The sequence below is a fragment of the Chlorocebus sabaeus genome, chromosome 2 (genome assembly GCF_047675955.1).
Source record: "Chlorocebus sabaeus isolate Y175 chromosome 2, mChlSab1.0.hap1, whole genome shotgun sequence".
Lineage (NCBI taxonomy): Eukaryota > Metazoa > Chordata > Mammalia > Primates > Cercopithecidae > Chlorocebus > Chlorocebus sabaeus.
The window spans coordinates 14648500-14662563 of NC_132905.1; the positions used below are offsets into that span (position 1 = coordinate 14648500).

The 14064-nt window shown below is 45.7% G+C and overlaps 1 protein-coding gene across 1 annotated transcript in view; it reads left to right on the plus strand.

The window, feature by feature from the left end:
- Nucleotides 1–14064, plus strand: part of PTGIS (prostaglandin I2 synthase) — a 67855-nt gene that overhangs the window by 29596 nt on the left and 24195 nt on the right. Inside the window, exon 5 of the mRNA XM_008014482.3 lies at nucleotides 2969–3120. Coding sequence (XP_008012673.2) covers nucleotides 2969–3120 — 152 coding nt within the window. The remainder of the gene's footprint in view (nucleotides 1–2968; nucleotides 3121–14064) is intronic.

The following is a 14064-nucleotide window of genomic DNA, read 5'->3' on the forward strand; positions in this document are numbered from 1 at the left end:
CGAAGAAGTCAGAGAGGCAGGCTGGGGGGCAGCTGGGTCTGGCTAGGCTCCATGGAGGCAGGCGCGGGGGAATCAGCTCGGGGGAATCAGATGTAAATCCATACCTGTAAATCCGTAACTGTGTCTTCAGGGCCTGAGGCCAAGGCTGGAGCTCCTGCCTTCTGGTTTGGCAGCTGTAGGCCTTTCCACTGCTATCGGCAGCCCCTGAAATAGAAAGGGAATGGGTGAGTTGGATGGCAGGGACACAGAGGTGAAGGCGGTGCAGGTTCAGGCAGCCCGAACTGTGAGGTGCCACCTCTTATACCCACCAGCCTGGCCTGTTGGCCCTGGCCTCACTGAGTCACACTCAAAGTTCTCCTCTGTCCTCACCTTGTAGTCCTGGCCTCCCCTCCTCCCACCTACCTCTCTGCTGCCCCTTGAGCAGGTCAGGCACGCTCTCCCTTTGTGGGCTTTGCTGTTTCTGTTCCCTTGCCTGGGAATGCTGTTCCCCACATATCTGCGTGGCTCCCACCCCACTTCGTTCAAGCCTCATCGCGAGCGCCACCTGCTAAGAGAGGTCTTTCTTGAGTCCCATTTTCGTGGTGGCTCTCTCCCGTGACCCCACTCGGTTCAGCTTTATTTTTCTTTATGACTCTAGCGCCGCCTGTGGGTCTTGGGTGTATTTACATATGGGATTATCCTGTCTTCAGCCGTGCTGTTTTGGTATAAAACTGCCGGCTTCACTTCCACAGAGCAAAACCTTGTGGTCCTCTGGGTTTACTTTTTCATTTCATTTCATTTCATTTCATTTCATTTCATTTCATTTCATTTTTTAAGATGGAATTTCGCTCTTTTGCCCAGGCTGGAATGCAATAATGGCGCGATCTCTGCTCACTGCAACCTCCACCTCCCAGATTCAAGCTATTCTCCCGCCTCAGCCTCCTGAGTAGCTGGGACTCCAGGCGCCCGCCACCACGCCCAGCTAATTTTTTGTATTTTTAGTAGAGAGGGGGTTTCACCATGTTGGCCAGGCTGGTCTCGAACTCTTGACCTCAGGTGGTATAGCAGCCTCGGCCTCCCAAAGTGCTAGGATTACCGTCGTGAGCCACCCCTCCTGGCCAGTTTACTTTTTTGGTTTATTTTTCGTTCCCTGTTTTGGTAGAAATATATGTACAGGGAAATGGTTCTCTGAGTTAGGAAAAAACAACAGCGCAAGTGTGATGGTAAATGACGACCAGTGTCAACTGCAGTGTCACCAAGACCACAGGGCCTTGGGAGTACCGCGGTAGCCTGGCGAGCACATGTCTGTCTAAAAGGGGCAGCTGCAACTCTGCTCCTGCCAGGTTTCCAGGGGGAACCGCAGGTCAGCCAGGTTCCTTTTTCAAGATGAGATGAGTGGGAAATCCGGATTTTATGTGAGTTTCCCCAAATGTCTGAAGGAAGGTTTAGTTGGTTTTTAGGAGCTCCCTTGATAAAACACATTTGCGGACTGAATCTGGTGTGTGGGCTGCACCTTTACAACTTCTGCCACCACTGTGCAGGTGAAGGACAGAGCCCGGACCACGAAGGCCTCTCTCAGCCCCCACCCACCCTCGTTCCTGCTTCTATTCTCTCTTCATCTGGGGAAACCCCTCTCCTGAGAGATCCTGGTCCCTGGTCTTTGTCTGCACAGGGACCCAGGAGCTCAAGGGGAGGGTGAGAGGGTAAGGCCCTGGGGCTTTGGTTGCGTCTCTCTGTTGCAACTCTCTGCTGAGGCCGCAGCCCTACTCACCTTGAGGACAAAATGAAAACCTGCAGTTTCCCTCCCAGGACTGAGGTCAGCAGGCTGGGCTGGGGCTGGACTCCTGGGGCAGCCAAAGGGGGCTGGAGGTGAAGGCGTGTCCTCTGAGCGCGGTCCTGTGTGTGTATGCGCATAAGTGTGCCTCAGTGAGAGTACATGCTAGCTCCCATGTCTTACTCTTTTTCACACCTGACCAGGTCCTGACCTCCTTCTCAGGCCTCCCAGAGCCCCTCAGGTCAAGCAGAACCTTCTCACTGTTGCAAATGCCCTGCCCGGCGTGACCAGCTCTGACAGCCCCAGGCCCTGCCACCCTCTGCCTCACACCCCAGCTCCAGTGCCTGAACCAGCCACACCTGGCACCTCTCCCACCAGGCACAGTTGCACCATCAGCTCTGGGCCTTTGCACAGGCTGTGCCTGTTGCCTGAACATGTTCCTCTTCTGCTTCCCCCGATCATCCTGCAGATCTCAGCTCATATCCTCCCTCCTCTAGGAAGTCTTCCCTGAATCCCTCCCTGGGAGCAGGCATCTCCTTCCCTTCTCTGTGTCCCCACTTCAGCCCCATCCTCTTGAGCTCTCTGCTGCAGCCTCATCAGCCTCCTTGCTGCTCCCCAGCACCAGGCTCCCTCCTGCCCCAGGACATCGCACCTGGTGCTTGCTTTGCTTCCGACCCCTCCCTCTGCTCTGCCCACAGCTGGCTCCTTCTCAGTCTTCAGATGTCAGCTTAATGCCAGCCCCTCCCACACCTGGCACCTGATACCACAGCCCCCGCCCTCGCATCCTGCTACCCAGCTTTGTGTCTGACAGTGCCGCGGGGCACCAGCTGGCGCATGACTCATTTTACTCATCCTCTCGTCTGTTGTCTGTCTCTGTGTGCTGAGAGGTCAGCTCCTTCAGGACAGGGATTTTTGTTTTTTTTATATATTATATTATATATATTATATATTATATTCTATATTATATATATTATATATTATATTATATATTATATATATTATATTATATATATTATATATATTATATTATATATGTTTTATATTTCATTAAAGAAATACACCGGCACTGCCGACTGTTCAGTGCCCAGAATGCTCTCTGGCGCACAGTAGGATTAGTAGGTGCTCATTGGGTGTATGAACGAAGCTTCTGTGAGTAGCTGTGGCCGTGTGTGAGTGTCCCAGGAGGACCCCTGACCCTCTGTCTGCTGCCCTCAGAGCCGGCTACCTGACTCTTTACGGAATCGAGGCGCTGCCACGCACCCATCAAAGCCAGGCCCAGGACCGCGTCCATTCAGCTGATGTCTTCCACACCTTCTGCCAGCTCGACCGCCTGCTCCCCAAACTGGCCCGCGGCTCCCTGTCAGTAGGTGAGCACCATGGCGGCCCCAGTGGGTGATGGGGAGGATGGAAAGACCCAGAGGGGGAGCCCAACTCAAGGTGGAGGACCAGAGACAACGCAGACGTAAGGACATCCAATGCCCTGGGAGGCAGTAAGAACCGTCACTGGGAGTATGCAAGAGCGCAATGGTGGGGAGCCAGGGCTTGGAGGAGAGCTTGGGTTTCTGGTGGAAATTCTGATTCAGCACATTTGGAGTAGGGCCTGAGAATCTCTGTGTATGTGTGTGTTCCTTTTTTTGTTTTAAGGTTTGAGTTGCTTTAAACGTTTTTACAAGTAATTTGTGCTGATTACAAAAACTCCAAGCCATATAGAATAATTTAGAGGGAAGAATGAAAGAGCACTCCACTTTCTCACCAGCCTCAGCGCACCACTTCCCTCTGCAACCACCATCACTAGCTTGGAGTACATCCTGGGAGCACTTTCTCTAAACACACACACAGTTATGTGTTATTTTTATTGTTTTTTATTTTTGAGGCTTTTAACTTCTTGTTTTTTACTGAGGTATAATTTATATACAGGAAAGCACACACATCTAACTGCACTGAGAGGTCAGGTGTGGTGGCTCACGCCTATAATCCCAGCACTTTGGGAGGCCGAGGTGGGCAGATCACTTGGGGCCAGGAGTTTGAGTTCAGCCTGGTCAACATGGTGAAACCCCATCTCTACTAAAAATACAAAAATTAGCCAGGCATGGTGGCAGACACCTGCAATCCCAGCTACTCAGGAGGCTGAGGCAGGAGAATAGCTTGAACCTAGGAGTTGGAGGTTGCAGTGAGCTGCAATCATGCCACTGTACTCCAACCTAGGTGACAGAGCCAGACTCTGTCTTAAATAAATAAATAAATAAATAAATAAATAAATAAATAAATGCACTGAGAGGTAGATCTAAACTTTTTATGCTCTTTCCCAGCCAGTATTTACCCCCCGAGGTAGCCACTATACTGGTTTCTTTTACCTCCAATTGGTTTTGCCTGTTCTTCAACTTCCTAGAAATGGAATCACACAGTATATGCCCTTTTATGTCTGGTTTATTTCATTCAGGTTGTTATATGGATCAACAATCCAGTTTTTATTTATTTATTTATTTATTTTTTTGTCTTAACAATTTTTTTGAGATGGGGTATTGCTATGTTACCTATACTGGTCTTGAACTCCTGGGCTCAAGCAATCCTCCTGCCTTGGCCCCCCAAAGTGCTGAGATTATGGGAGTGAGTCACCATGCCTTTTTTTTTTTCTTCCTGAACCAGAGTCTCACTCTGTCACCCAGGCTGGAGTGCAGTAGTGCAATCTTGGCTCACTGCAGCCTCAATCTCCTGGGATCAAGCGATCCTTCCACCTCAGCTTCTTGAGTAGCTGGGACTACAGGCATGTGCCACTATGCCTGGCTAATTCTTAAATATTTTTGTAGAGATGGGGTCTCACTATGTTTCCCAGGCTGGTCTCCAACTCCTGGGCTCCCACCTTGGCCTCCCAAAGTGTTGGGATTACAGACGTGAGCCACTGTGCCTGGCCAACAACTTGTTCTTTTTATTGCTGTATAGTATTTCATTAAATAAATATACCACAATTTGTTTATCCATTCCTGGTTGATAGACATTTGAATAGTCCCCAGTTTGGAGCTGTTAGGAAGAGGTTGTTGTGAACATTCTTGTACGTGTCTTTCAGTGCACACATGCATTTCACTTAGCTGTTGGCCTGTCTTTTGTTTTTGTTTTTGTTTTTGTTTTTATTTTTGTTTTTGTTTTTTTGAGACGGAGTCTCGCCCTGTTGTCCAGGCTGGAGTGCAGTGGCACAGTCTCAGATCACTGCAACCTCTGCCTCCCAGGTTCAAGCAATTCTCCTGCCTCAGCCTCCTGAGTAGCTGGGATTACAGGCAGGCACCACCACACCCGGCTAATTTTTGTATTTTTAGTAGAGACAGCCTTTTGCCATGTTGGCCAGGCTGGTCTTAAACTCCCGAGCTCAACAGATCTGCCCGCCTCAGCCTCCCACAGTGTTGGGGTTACAGGCATGAGCCACCACACATGGCCCGGCCTGTACTTTTATAACTTAGATATATCACACTAGAAGAATTGTTCTACCACTTACAGCTTTCACTCAACTCCCTGTGTACCGTATTTCCACATCGATGTATAGAAATCTACCTCATCTGTTTCTGTGGCTGCAGAGCGGACTCAGTGTTGGTAGTGTCCTGGCTGATTCTGTGTGCAGGGGCCGTAGCAACCACTGGGCGGCACCGTTCCCTGGGCCACGTGCCCCCAACTTCCCTGATGAGCAGAATCCTATCAGGCCCTTGTTCCTAACATAGGCCCCTCAGCCCCATCCAGGTCGTAGGAATCCAGATCTCCAGGGGACAGCCTGGAAAACTGCATGTCTGACAAGTGTCCTGAGAAGGTTGGGAAGTGCTGTGCGTGCTGGGCTCAGAGACTTGCAGCAGAGGCCTGGATTCGAATTCCTGCGCTGCTGCTTCTTTGCTGGTGACTCAGAGCAAGTTACTTCTACTTGCCTCAGTTCCTTTCTCTGGAGGGACCGTGGAGGGGAGTGGCTAAGACAGAGTCTGGGCTCTGAGGGCTTGAAGAGCTTTACCGGCTCCCCATCCCTGCATCTGTGTGTTCTCTCTGTGCCTCAGTGAGCTCATCGGTAAAACAGGAGGAACAGCAGGATCTTCCTAGAGGGCGGCTGTTAGAATTGGCTGAGGTAACAAGAAAAAGCATTGTGGCCGGGCGCGGTGGCTCATGCCTGTAATCTCAGCACTTTGGGAGGCCGTGGCAGGTAGATCACCTGAGGTCAGGAGTTCAAGACCAGCCTGGCCAACATGACGAAACCGTCTCTACTAAATATACAAAAAAATTAGCCGGGCGTGGTGGCGGGCACCTATAATCTCAGCTACCCAGGAAGCTGAGGTAGGAGAATTGCTAGAACCCTGCGGGCGGAGGTTGCACTGAGCCAAGATTATGCCACTGCACTCCAGCCTGGGTGACAGAAAAAGAAAAGAAAAAGAAAAAGCACTGTTTGCTGAGGACTTACTATGTGCCAGATACGAGGTTAAGCCTTGTCATAGTCAATGCTCAAACACTTCATCGCCCATTTCCTTTTGCTTATATATTTTTAAAAGCCAAACTTTAACGCATTACTGATTTTGTTTACATTATGAGAGAAACATAATCTTGTGATTAACAATTCAGAGTTATAGGTTGTATAAAATATAATACCCCTTCTTCCAAGCCCAGCTTCCTGTGAAACCAATGTTAGCATGATGATATTATCCCTTCACGGTATTTTGTGTGTTCTCACAACTAGAGATAAATGCACATCTACACATCTACACATACACATCTACACATCTACAGTGTCTCTGTGTTTACAAAGAAAAATTGTATCCATTATTTGCTACCTGTTTTTAACCTAACAGTATAGCTGTACATTCTTCTCTGTTGATATAAACATCTTTTAGAGATACTAGCTGATGCAATTAAACAAGAGAAACCAATTATAGTCATCAGAATGGGTAAAGAAGAAGTAAAACTATTCTTATTTGCAGATGATCTGATATTGTACCTGGAGAACCCCAGAAAATCAATAATAAACTCCAGCAATAAATGAATCCAGCAAAGTAGAAGGATATGAAATTGACATTAAAAATACAAGACATCTGGCCGAGCACAGTGGCTCATGCCTATAATCCCAGCACTTTGGGAGGCCGAGACAGGTGGATCACTTGAGGTCAGGAGTTTACGACCAGCCTGGCCAACATGGCGAAACCCCATCTCTACCAAAGATACAAAAAAATTAGCCAGGCATGGTGGCACACGCCTGTAATCCCAGCTACTTGGGAGGCTGAGGTGGGAAGATCACTTGAGCCTGGGAGATGGAGGTTACAGCGAGCCAAGATAGCGCCACTGCACTCCAGCCTGGGCGACAGAGTGAGACTCTGTCTCAAAACAAAAACAAACACAAAAAACCAAGACTTTTTTTAGCCCTCACTTGGCTGTTTCAGCAGTTAGCCATTTCCCTCTGATAGATGTCAATATTCTGTCTTTCTTTCTTTTTGCTTTTATACCATTTCATTGTACTTGTATCTATTCTACCATCTGGTGATTTCATTTCTCTCTGCCCACTTCTTAGAATTGGTTTTGCCAGGTCAAAGGCCCTATACATTGAATTTTTATCTGCTTCTGCCACGTCATTTCCAAAACCACAGAGCAGTTCATCCGCCTACCTAAAGGGAAGAAATCTGCTCCACCAGATGTCATCAGTCTTTCCATTTGTTTGCTAATCTGATGGGCAGAGGTGGGTAACTTATTGTTTTAATTTGCATGTTACCACAACCTTGCCAATATGCAATTGTCAGCCTTTAAATAATTGCCAATCTGATGGAAAAAAGGACATCTGACTCTATATGGCATATCCCTTACTACTGTGATGAAACATCTCTGTGTGTGTGTGGTTTTTTTGTTGTTGTTGTTATTGTTTTGAAACAGGGTCTCGCTCTGTTGCCCAGACTGGAGTGCAGTGGCGAGATCTCGGCTCACTGCAACCTTGACCTCCCAGGCTCAAGCGATCCTCCCAACTCAGCCTCCCAAGTAGCTGGGACTACAGGCACGTGCCACTGGGCCTGGCTGATTTTTGTATTTTTTTGTGTTTCAGTAGCCGTTCGCATTTCTTCTTTATGAGTCAGCTGTTTGTGTCCTTAATTATCTTTTTAGAGGGACTCATTTGATCTTACCAAATCTTGCCATCCATGCTGGAAGGTTGTTATTAACATACCCATATTGCAGATAAGGAAACTGAGGCTCAGAGAGGTGAGATCACTTGTCATAGACATGCAACTGGTAGATGGAAACTTGGTCTGTCTGGCTGCAAAATCCTGTGCATAAAGCACCTGCCACATCCTAGCACTGATTGCTTCCCCAGGAAAAATTGGGTTTCTCCATTACCATTTCCTCCATACAGATGCTCCAGAGGAGTCTGGTTAGACACAGAGGAACTACCCCCATTACTCTGGGAGCAGCCCTGGGCTGGCTATAGGAAGGATGCATTTCTCAATGTGAGCAGCAGGTGGCAATGTGGGATGGTGATTTCTCATCTTAGTTGGCACCAGAGGCATATGGGCAAAGCAGCCCCCAAACCTTGCTGTGGGGTGCTTGGAGCATTGCAGCCTCTTTTGGCAGAACCTGCTGCAACATAAAATAAAATGCACATTCCTTTGATCCTGTACTTCCACTTCTAGGAATTTATCCTACAGAAATGCTTGCACATTTCTACAGGTACACAAACATATTCATTGTCACATTGTTTATAATTGCAAATGCTAGAAACAATTTAAAGTCCTTCAGTAAGGGCTGACTAAATAAATTATGCATTCATCTAAAGGCCATCTATGCATCTAAAACAGAGTGGGACATACTGGTAGTGAATGAAATCTACTGTCACAAAAAAAGAGCAAGGTGCAGGCAGAGGGTATACTCTGTCACTATATATACAGATTCACGCAATTCTCCTGCCTCAGTCTGCCGAGTAGCTGGGATTACAGGCATGCACCACCACACCTGGATAATGTTTTTGTACTTTTAGTAGAGATGGGTTTTTGCTATGTTGGCCAGGCTGGTCTCGAACTCCTGACCTCAAGTGGTCTGCCTGCTTCAGTCTCCCAAAGTGCTAGGATTACAGGTGTAAGCCACCACATCTGGCCATTTTTTAAAATGTGTGAGTATGTATAGATTTTTGCCTTTGGGAAGGCTGAGAAGGGGTGGAGAGAAAATAATTTTTTACAATATGTGGATTTGAACTCTTAGACTCTTTATTTTTCTTATTTTTTTCTGTAGGCATACATTATTCTCCCTTCACTTTTAAAGTATAAATATATTTTAAAAGAAAGTTAATCCTTTGAGGACACTTACACCATTGAGTCTGGTGTTTCTCACACAGTAGGGAGTTGGGAGCAGGGGACAGTTAAACAGGCCCCCAAGCTAAGCATAGTGCTTCTGTCTGGAACATTTATTTTACTGGATTATTTTGGGGGCTATTTATTTGAACATTGTTTTGGGGAAAAAGGCATTCTTATATCAAAGAATCAGAGTCTGATGCAAAACTCTCTGATGCATTTCAAAGGTAAAACCCAAGACTTTAAAGACATGTCTCTCCTGGGGACCTCTCTGTACTATGCCCCCAAATCTAGAGGGCCTAGAGGGGTTTCCCAGAAAAAACTTGAGAAGTACTCCAGTCTGGATCCTCATTTTTTGGATGAGGAGACTGAGGTCCAGAGACAGGCAGGGGCTCAGCCGAGGCTACATGGCATGGGGACTCTGGGATTTAAGCCAGATACACCAATCTGGTTTAAATTGGTGGGCTGCCAATCACTGCGGGCCTGGCAGCCCTGATTCATGGCATCAAGTCATTGCACCAATAAGAAATACCTCATAATAATGGAGATAATGTAGCCAGTAGCATTTTACAAACCTCTACCGATACCAAGTGTGTTCTGTGTGTGATCTTTCTGAATCCCCCTAACCATTCTGTGAGCTAGCTGGCCCCCATTTTACACATGGGGGAAATTGAGGCTCAGAGATGCAAAGTGACTTGGCCAAGGTCATCTTGCTAGGAAGGAAAGAGCTGGGATTTCAGTGCCCTCTGTCTTCTAACTTTGTGCTCTGTATTTCACAATTTATTATTATTTCTTAATTATAGAAGCAATTCATGAACATGTTCTCCTTGGGCTAATAATCTGCTAACATTCAGTAAGATTTGTTATTTAATAATATAGCTGCTTATTAGGTCTGTGTCAGGCATCTCTGTGCTTTAGATGTTAACACATTCGATCTGTGTATAACCCTCTGTGGTGGGTACTTTTATTATCCCAATTTACAGGCAAGAAAACTGAGGTGCTGAGAGATGAAGTGACTTGTTCAAGGTCAGGCACTCTGCTACAGAGCTGGGCCTCTTAACTGGGCTCCCCTGACTTTTGTAAAAAAAAAAAAATTGCATATTACAAAAAGGAAAATTCTTTTTTGACCACATTCCCTCTAAATCTATCCCTAGGTAACTATTGCTATCAGTTTGGTGTTATCCTTCTAGAACAGTGCTGTACATAGACATATAATAGGAATCACATTTGTAATTTAAAAGTTTATATTAGACACATTAAAAAAGAAAAAATAGAGGTGAAATCTATTTTAATACTACATTTTATTTAAGCCAATATATCTAAAACATTATTAGTATTTCAGCATGTAACCAATGTTAAACGTTGTTAATAAGGTATTTTACATTTTGTTTCTCATGCTGACTCTGGAATCCAGTGTCTACTCTACCCTATATTAAATGTGGCTGCATTTGAGCCAGCCCCATTTCAAACGCTCCGTAACCCCCTGGGGCTTGTGGCCACTCTGTTGCCCAAGGCTCATCTGCAAGGCCCCAGGTTGAGCCACCAAGCTCAGTTTTCCAGAATCTTCTCTTCCTCACTCCCATATGCACTGACTCCTTGAATCTCTACAGTATGTGATGTTTCACTGGAAATTATTTTTGGGGGGTTTGCCAGATTTTCTATTATTTTATTTTAAAAATTATTTCACATGGTTTAAACATTAAAAATATAAAGTAGATTATAAACCACATACCTGATACAGAGTTAAAATCCAAAATATATAAGGAACTCATACAACTCAATACCAAAAAATCCAAATAACAGCCAGGCACAGTGGCTCATGCCTGTAATCCCAGCACTTTGGGAGGCCGAGGCGCTCGGGTCACGAGGTCAAGACATTGAGACCATGCTGGCCAACATGGTGAAACCCTGTCTCTACTAAAAAATATAAAAATTAGCTGGGTGTGGCGGTGCGTGCCTGTAGTCCCAGCTACTCCGGAGGCTGAGGCAGGAGAATTACCTGAACCCGGCAGGTGGAGGTTGCAGTGAGCCGAGATCACACCACCACACTCCAGCCTGGTGACAGAGCACGACTCCGCCTCAAAAAAAATAAATAAATAAATAAATAAAATTCCAAATAACCTGACTGCAAAATGGACAAAGGACCAGAACAGGCATTTTTCCCGAAGAAGACATACAAATGGCAACAGGTATGAAAAGGTGTTCAATATCACTACGCATCAGGAAAATGCACATCAAAATCACAAGGAGATACCACCACACACCCGTTAGAAATGTCGAAAGATGACAAGTGTTGGCAAGGATGTGGAGAAAAGAGAACTCTTTTGCACTGTTGGTGGGAATGTAAATTGGTATAGCCATCATGGAGAACAGTAGGGAGGTTCCTAAAAAATCAAAAATAGAGCTACCACATCATCCAGCAATTTCTCTTTTAGGTATATATTCGAAGGAAACGAACTCACTATCTTGAGGAGATATCTTGCACCTCCATTTCATTGCAGTGTTATTCACAACAGCTGAGACATAGAGACAAACTAAGTGTCCATCAGTGGATGAACAGATACAGAGATAGTGGTACAATGCCCCCTCCAACCTCAGGGGATATGTTCCAAGACCCCCAGTGGATGCCTGGAACCACGCGTGGTACTGAACCCTGTATATACTGTTTTGTCTTATACATAGAGAACTATGACAGAATTTAATTTTTTTTTTTTTTTGAGATGGAGTTTCGCTCTTGTCACCCAGGCTGGAGTGCAATGGTGCAATCTTGGCTCACCACAACCTCCGCCTCCCAGGTTCAAGCTATTCTCCTGCCTCAGCCTCCCGAGTAGCTGGGATTACAGGCGTGCACCACCACACCTGGCTAATTTTGTATTTTTAGTAGAGATGGGGTTTCTCCATGTTGATCAGGCTAGTCTCGAACTCCCGACCTCAGGTCATCTGCCGCTTTGGCCTCCCAAAGTGCTGGAATTACAGGCATGAGCCACCACCCCTGGCCCTGACAGAGTTTAATTTATAAATGAGGCACAGTAAGGGATTAACAACATAGTAATAAAATGAAACCAATTATAACAATATACTGTAATAAAAACAAAATAAGGGTTACTTGAACACAAGTCCTACCATATCATGACGGTTGATGTGATAACCGAGACGGTGGCTCCTGAGTGACTAATGGGCAGGTGTGGTCTGCAGCGTGGATACGCTGGACAGAGGGATGATTCACGTCCTAGGCAAGACGGAGCAGGATGGCACAAGAGTGTATCATGCTACGCAGACTGGCATGCGATTTCAAACTTAGGGATTGTTTATGTCTTGAGTTTTTCATTTAATATTCTTGGACCATGGTTGACCATGGGTAACGGAAACCTTCGAAAGTGAAACTGTGGATAAGACAGGACTTCTGTGTGTGTAAATACACGATAGAATGTTATTCAGCCATAAAAAGGGAGAAATCCTGCCATTTGTAGCAATATGGATGAACCTGAAGACATTATTGTAAGTGAAATAAGCCAGACACAGAAAATCAAATACTGCAAGATGTCGTTTGTATGTGGGAGCTAAGAAAGTTGAATTCAGAGGAACAGTGGAATAGTGGTTACCGGGGCTCAGGAGGTGTTGGTTGAGGGTATAAACTTTGAGTTACAAGACGAATGAGTTCTGGAGACCTAATATACAGAATGGTGATGGTAGTTAGTAACAATGTGTTGTATACTTGAAATTTGCTAAGAGAATGGATCTTAAGTGTTCTCACCATGCATGCACGTGTAAGCGTGCATGTAACTACATGAGGTGATGGATATGCTAATTAGCTTGATTGTGGCAATCATTTCACACCGTATATGTATGTGTATCAAAACATCATGTTGTACAACTTAAATAAGAATTTTCATTTGTCAATTATACCTCAGTAAGGCTGGAAAAAAATTAGTAACAGTGGTAAGTCTCCTTCCTTTTCTTGTCACACCCCCTTCCACCAATTGCCACTGCTCATAATCGATTAGTTTTATTAGTTTCGAATGGATCCTTCTAGAGTTCCTTCAGACAAGTGCAAGTGAATGTGACTATATTCTTATTTTTCTTTTTTTCCACAAATGCATAATAAACATGTGGTTGCTGGCACTTTGCTTTGTGCTAACAACATATCATAGCAATAGATAACTCTCGGGTAAGGTTTAGTGTGTCCTCTGCACTGCTCTAAGGGATATACAAGTGTAAACTGATTTGATTTGTGATCCAATCACTGCTATATATATATCATTTTGTTTTTGAGACAGAATCTTGCTCTGTTGTCCAGGCTGGAATGCAGTGGTGCAATCTCTGCTCACTGCAGCCTCCCCTTCCTGGGTTCAAGTGATTCTCCTGCCCCAGCCTCCTGAGTAGCTGGGACTACAGGTGCCCACCACCATGCCTGGCTAATTTTTGTATTTTTGTTAGAGATGGGGTTTCACCATGTTGGCCAGGCTGGTCTTGAACTCCTGACCTCAGGTGATCTGCCCGTCTTGGCCTCCCAAAGTGCTGGGATTATAGGAGTGAGCCACTGCACCCAGCCCACTGCTATATTTTTATCCTGTGTTTTTTGCCAGGCAGGACAGAGCAGGATGGCACAAGATTTCAATACACTACTCAGAACAGCATGTAATTTAAAACCTATGACTGTTTATGTCCAGAATTTTTCATTTAGTATTTTTGGACCATTGTTGACCATGGGTAACTGAAACCTTGGAATTCAAATTCTTTTGTATTTTGAGTATCGCTTTGTCACCCAGGCTGCAGTGCAGTGGCTCTATCTCAGCTCACTGCAACCTCCACCTCCCGGGTTCAAGCGATTCTCCTGCCTCAGCCTCCCGAGTAACTGGGATTACAGTTGCCCGCCACCACGCCCAGCTAATTTTTTTTGTATTTTTAGTAGAGACGGGGTTTCACCATGTTGGCCAGGCTGGCTTCAAACTCCTAACCTCAGGTGATCTGCCCACCTTGGCCTCCCAAAGTATTGGGATTACAGGCGTGAGCCACCGTGCCCGGCTG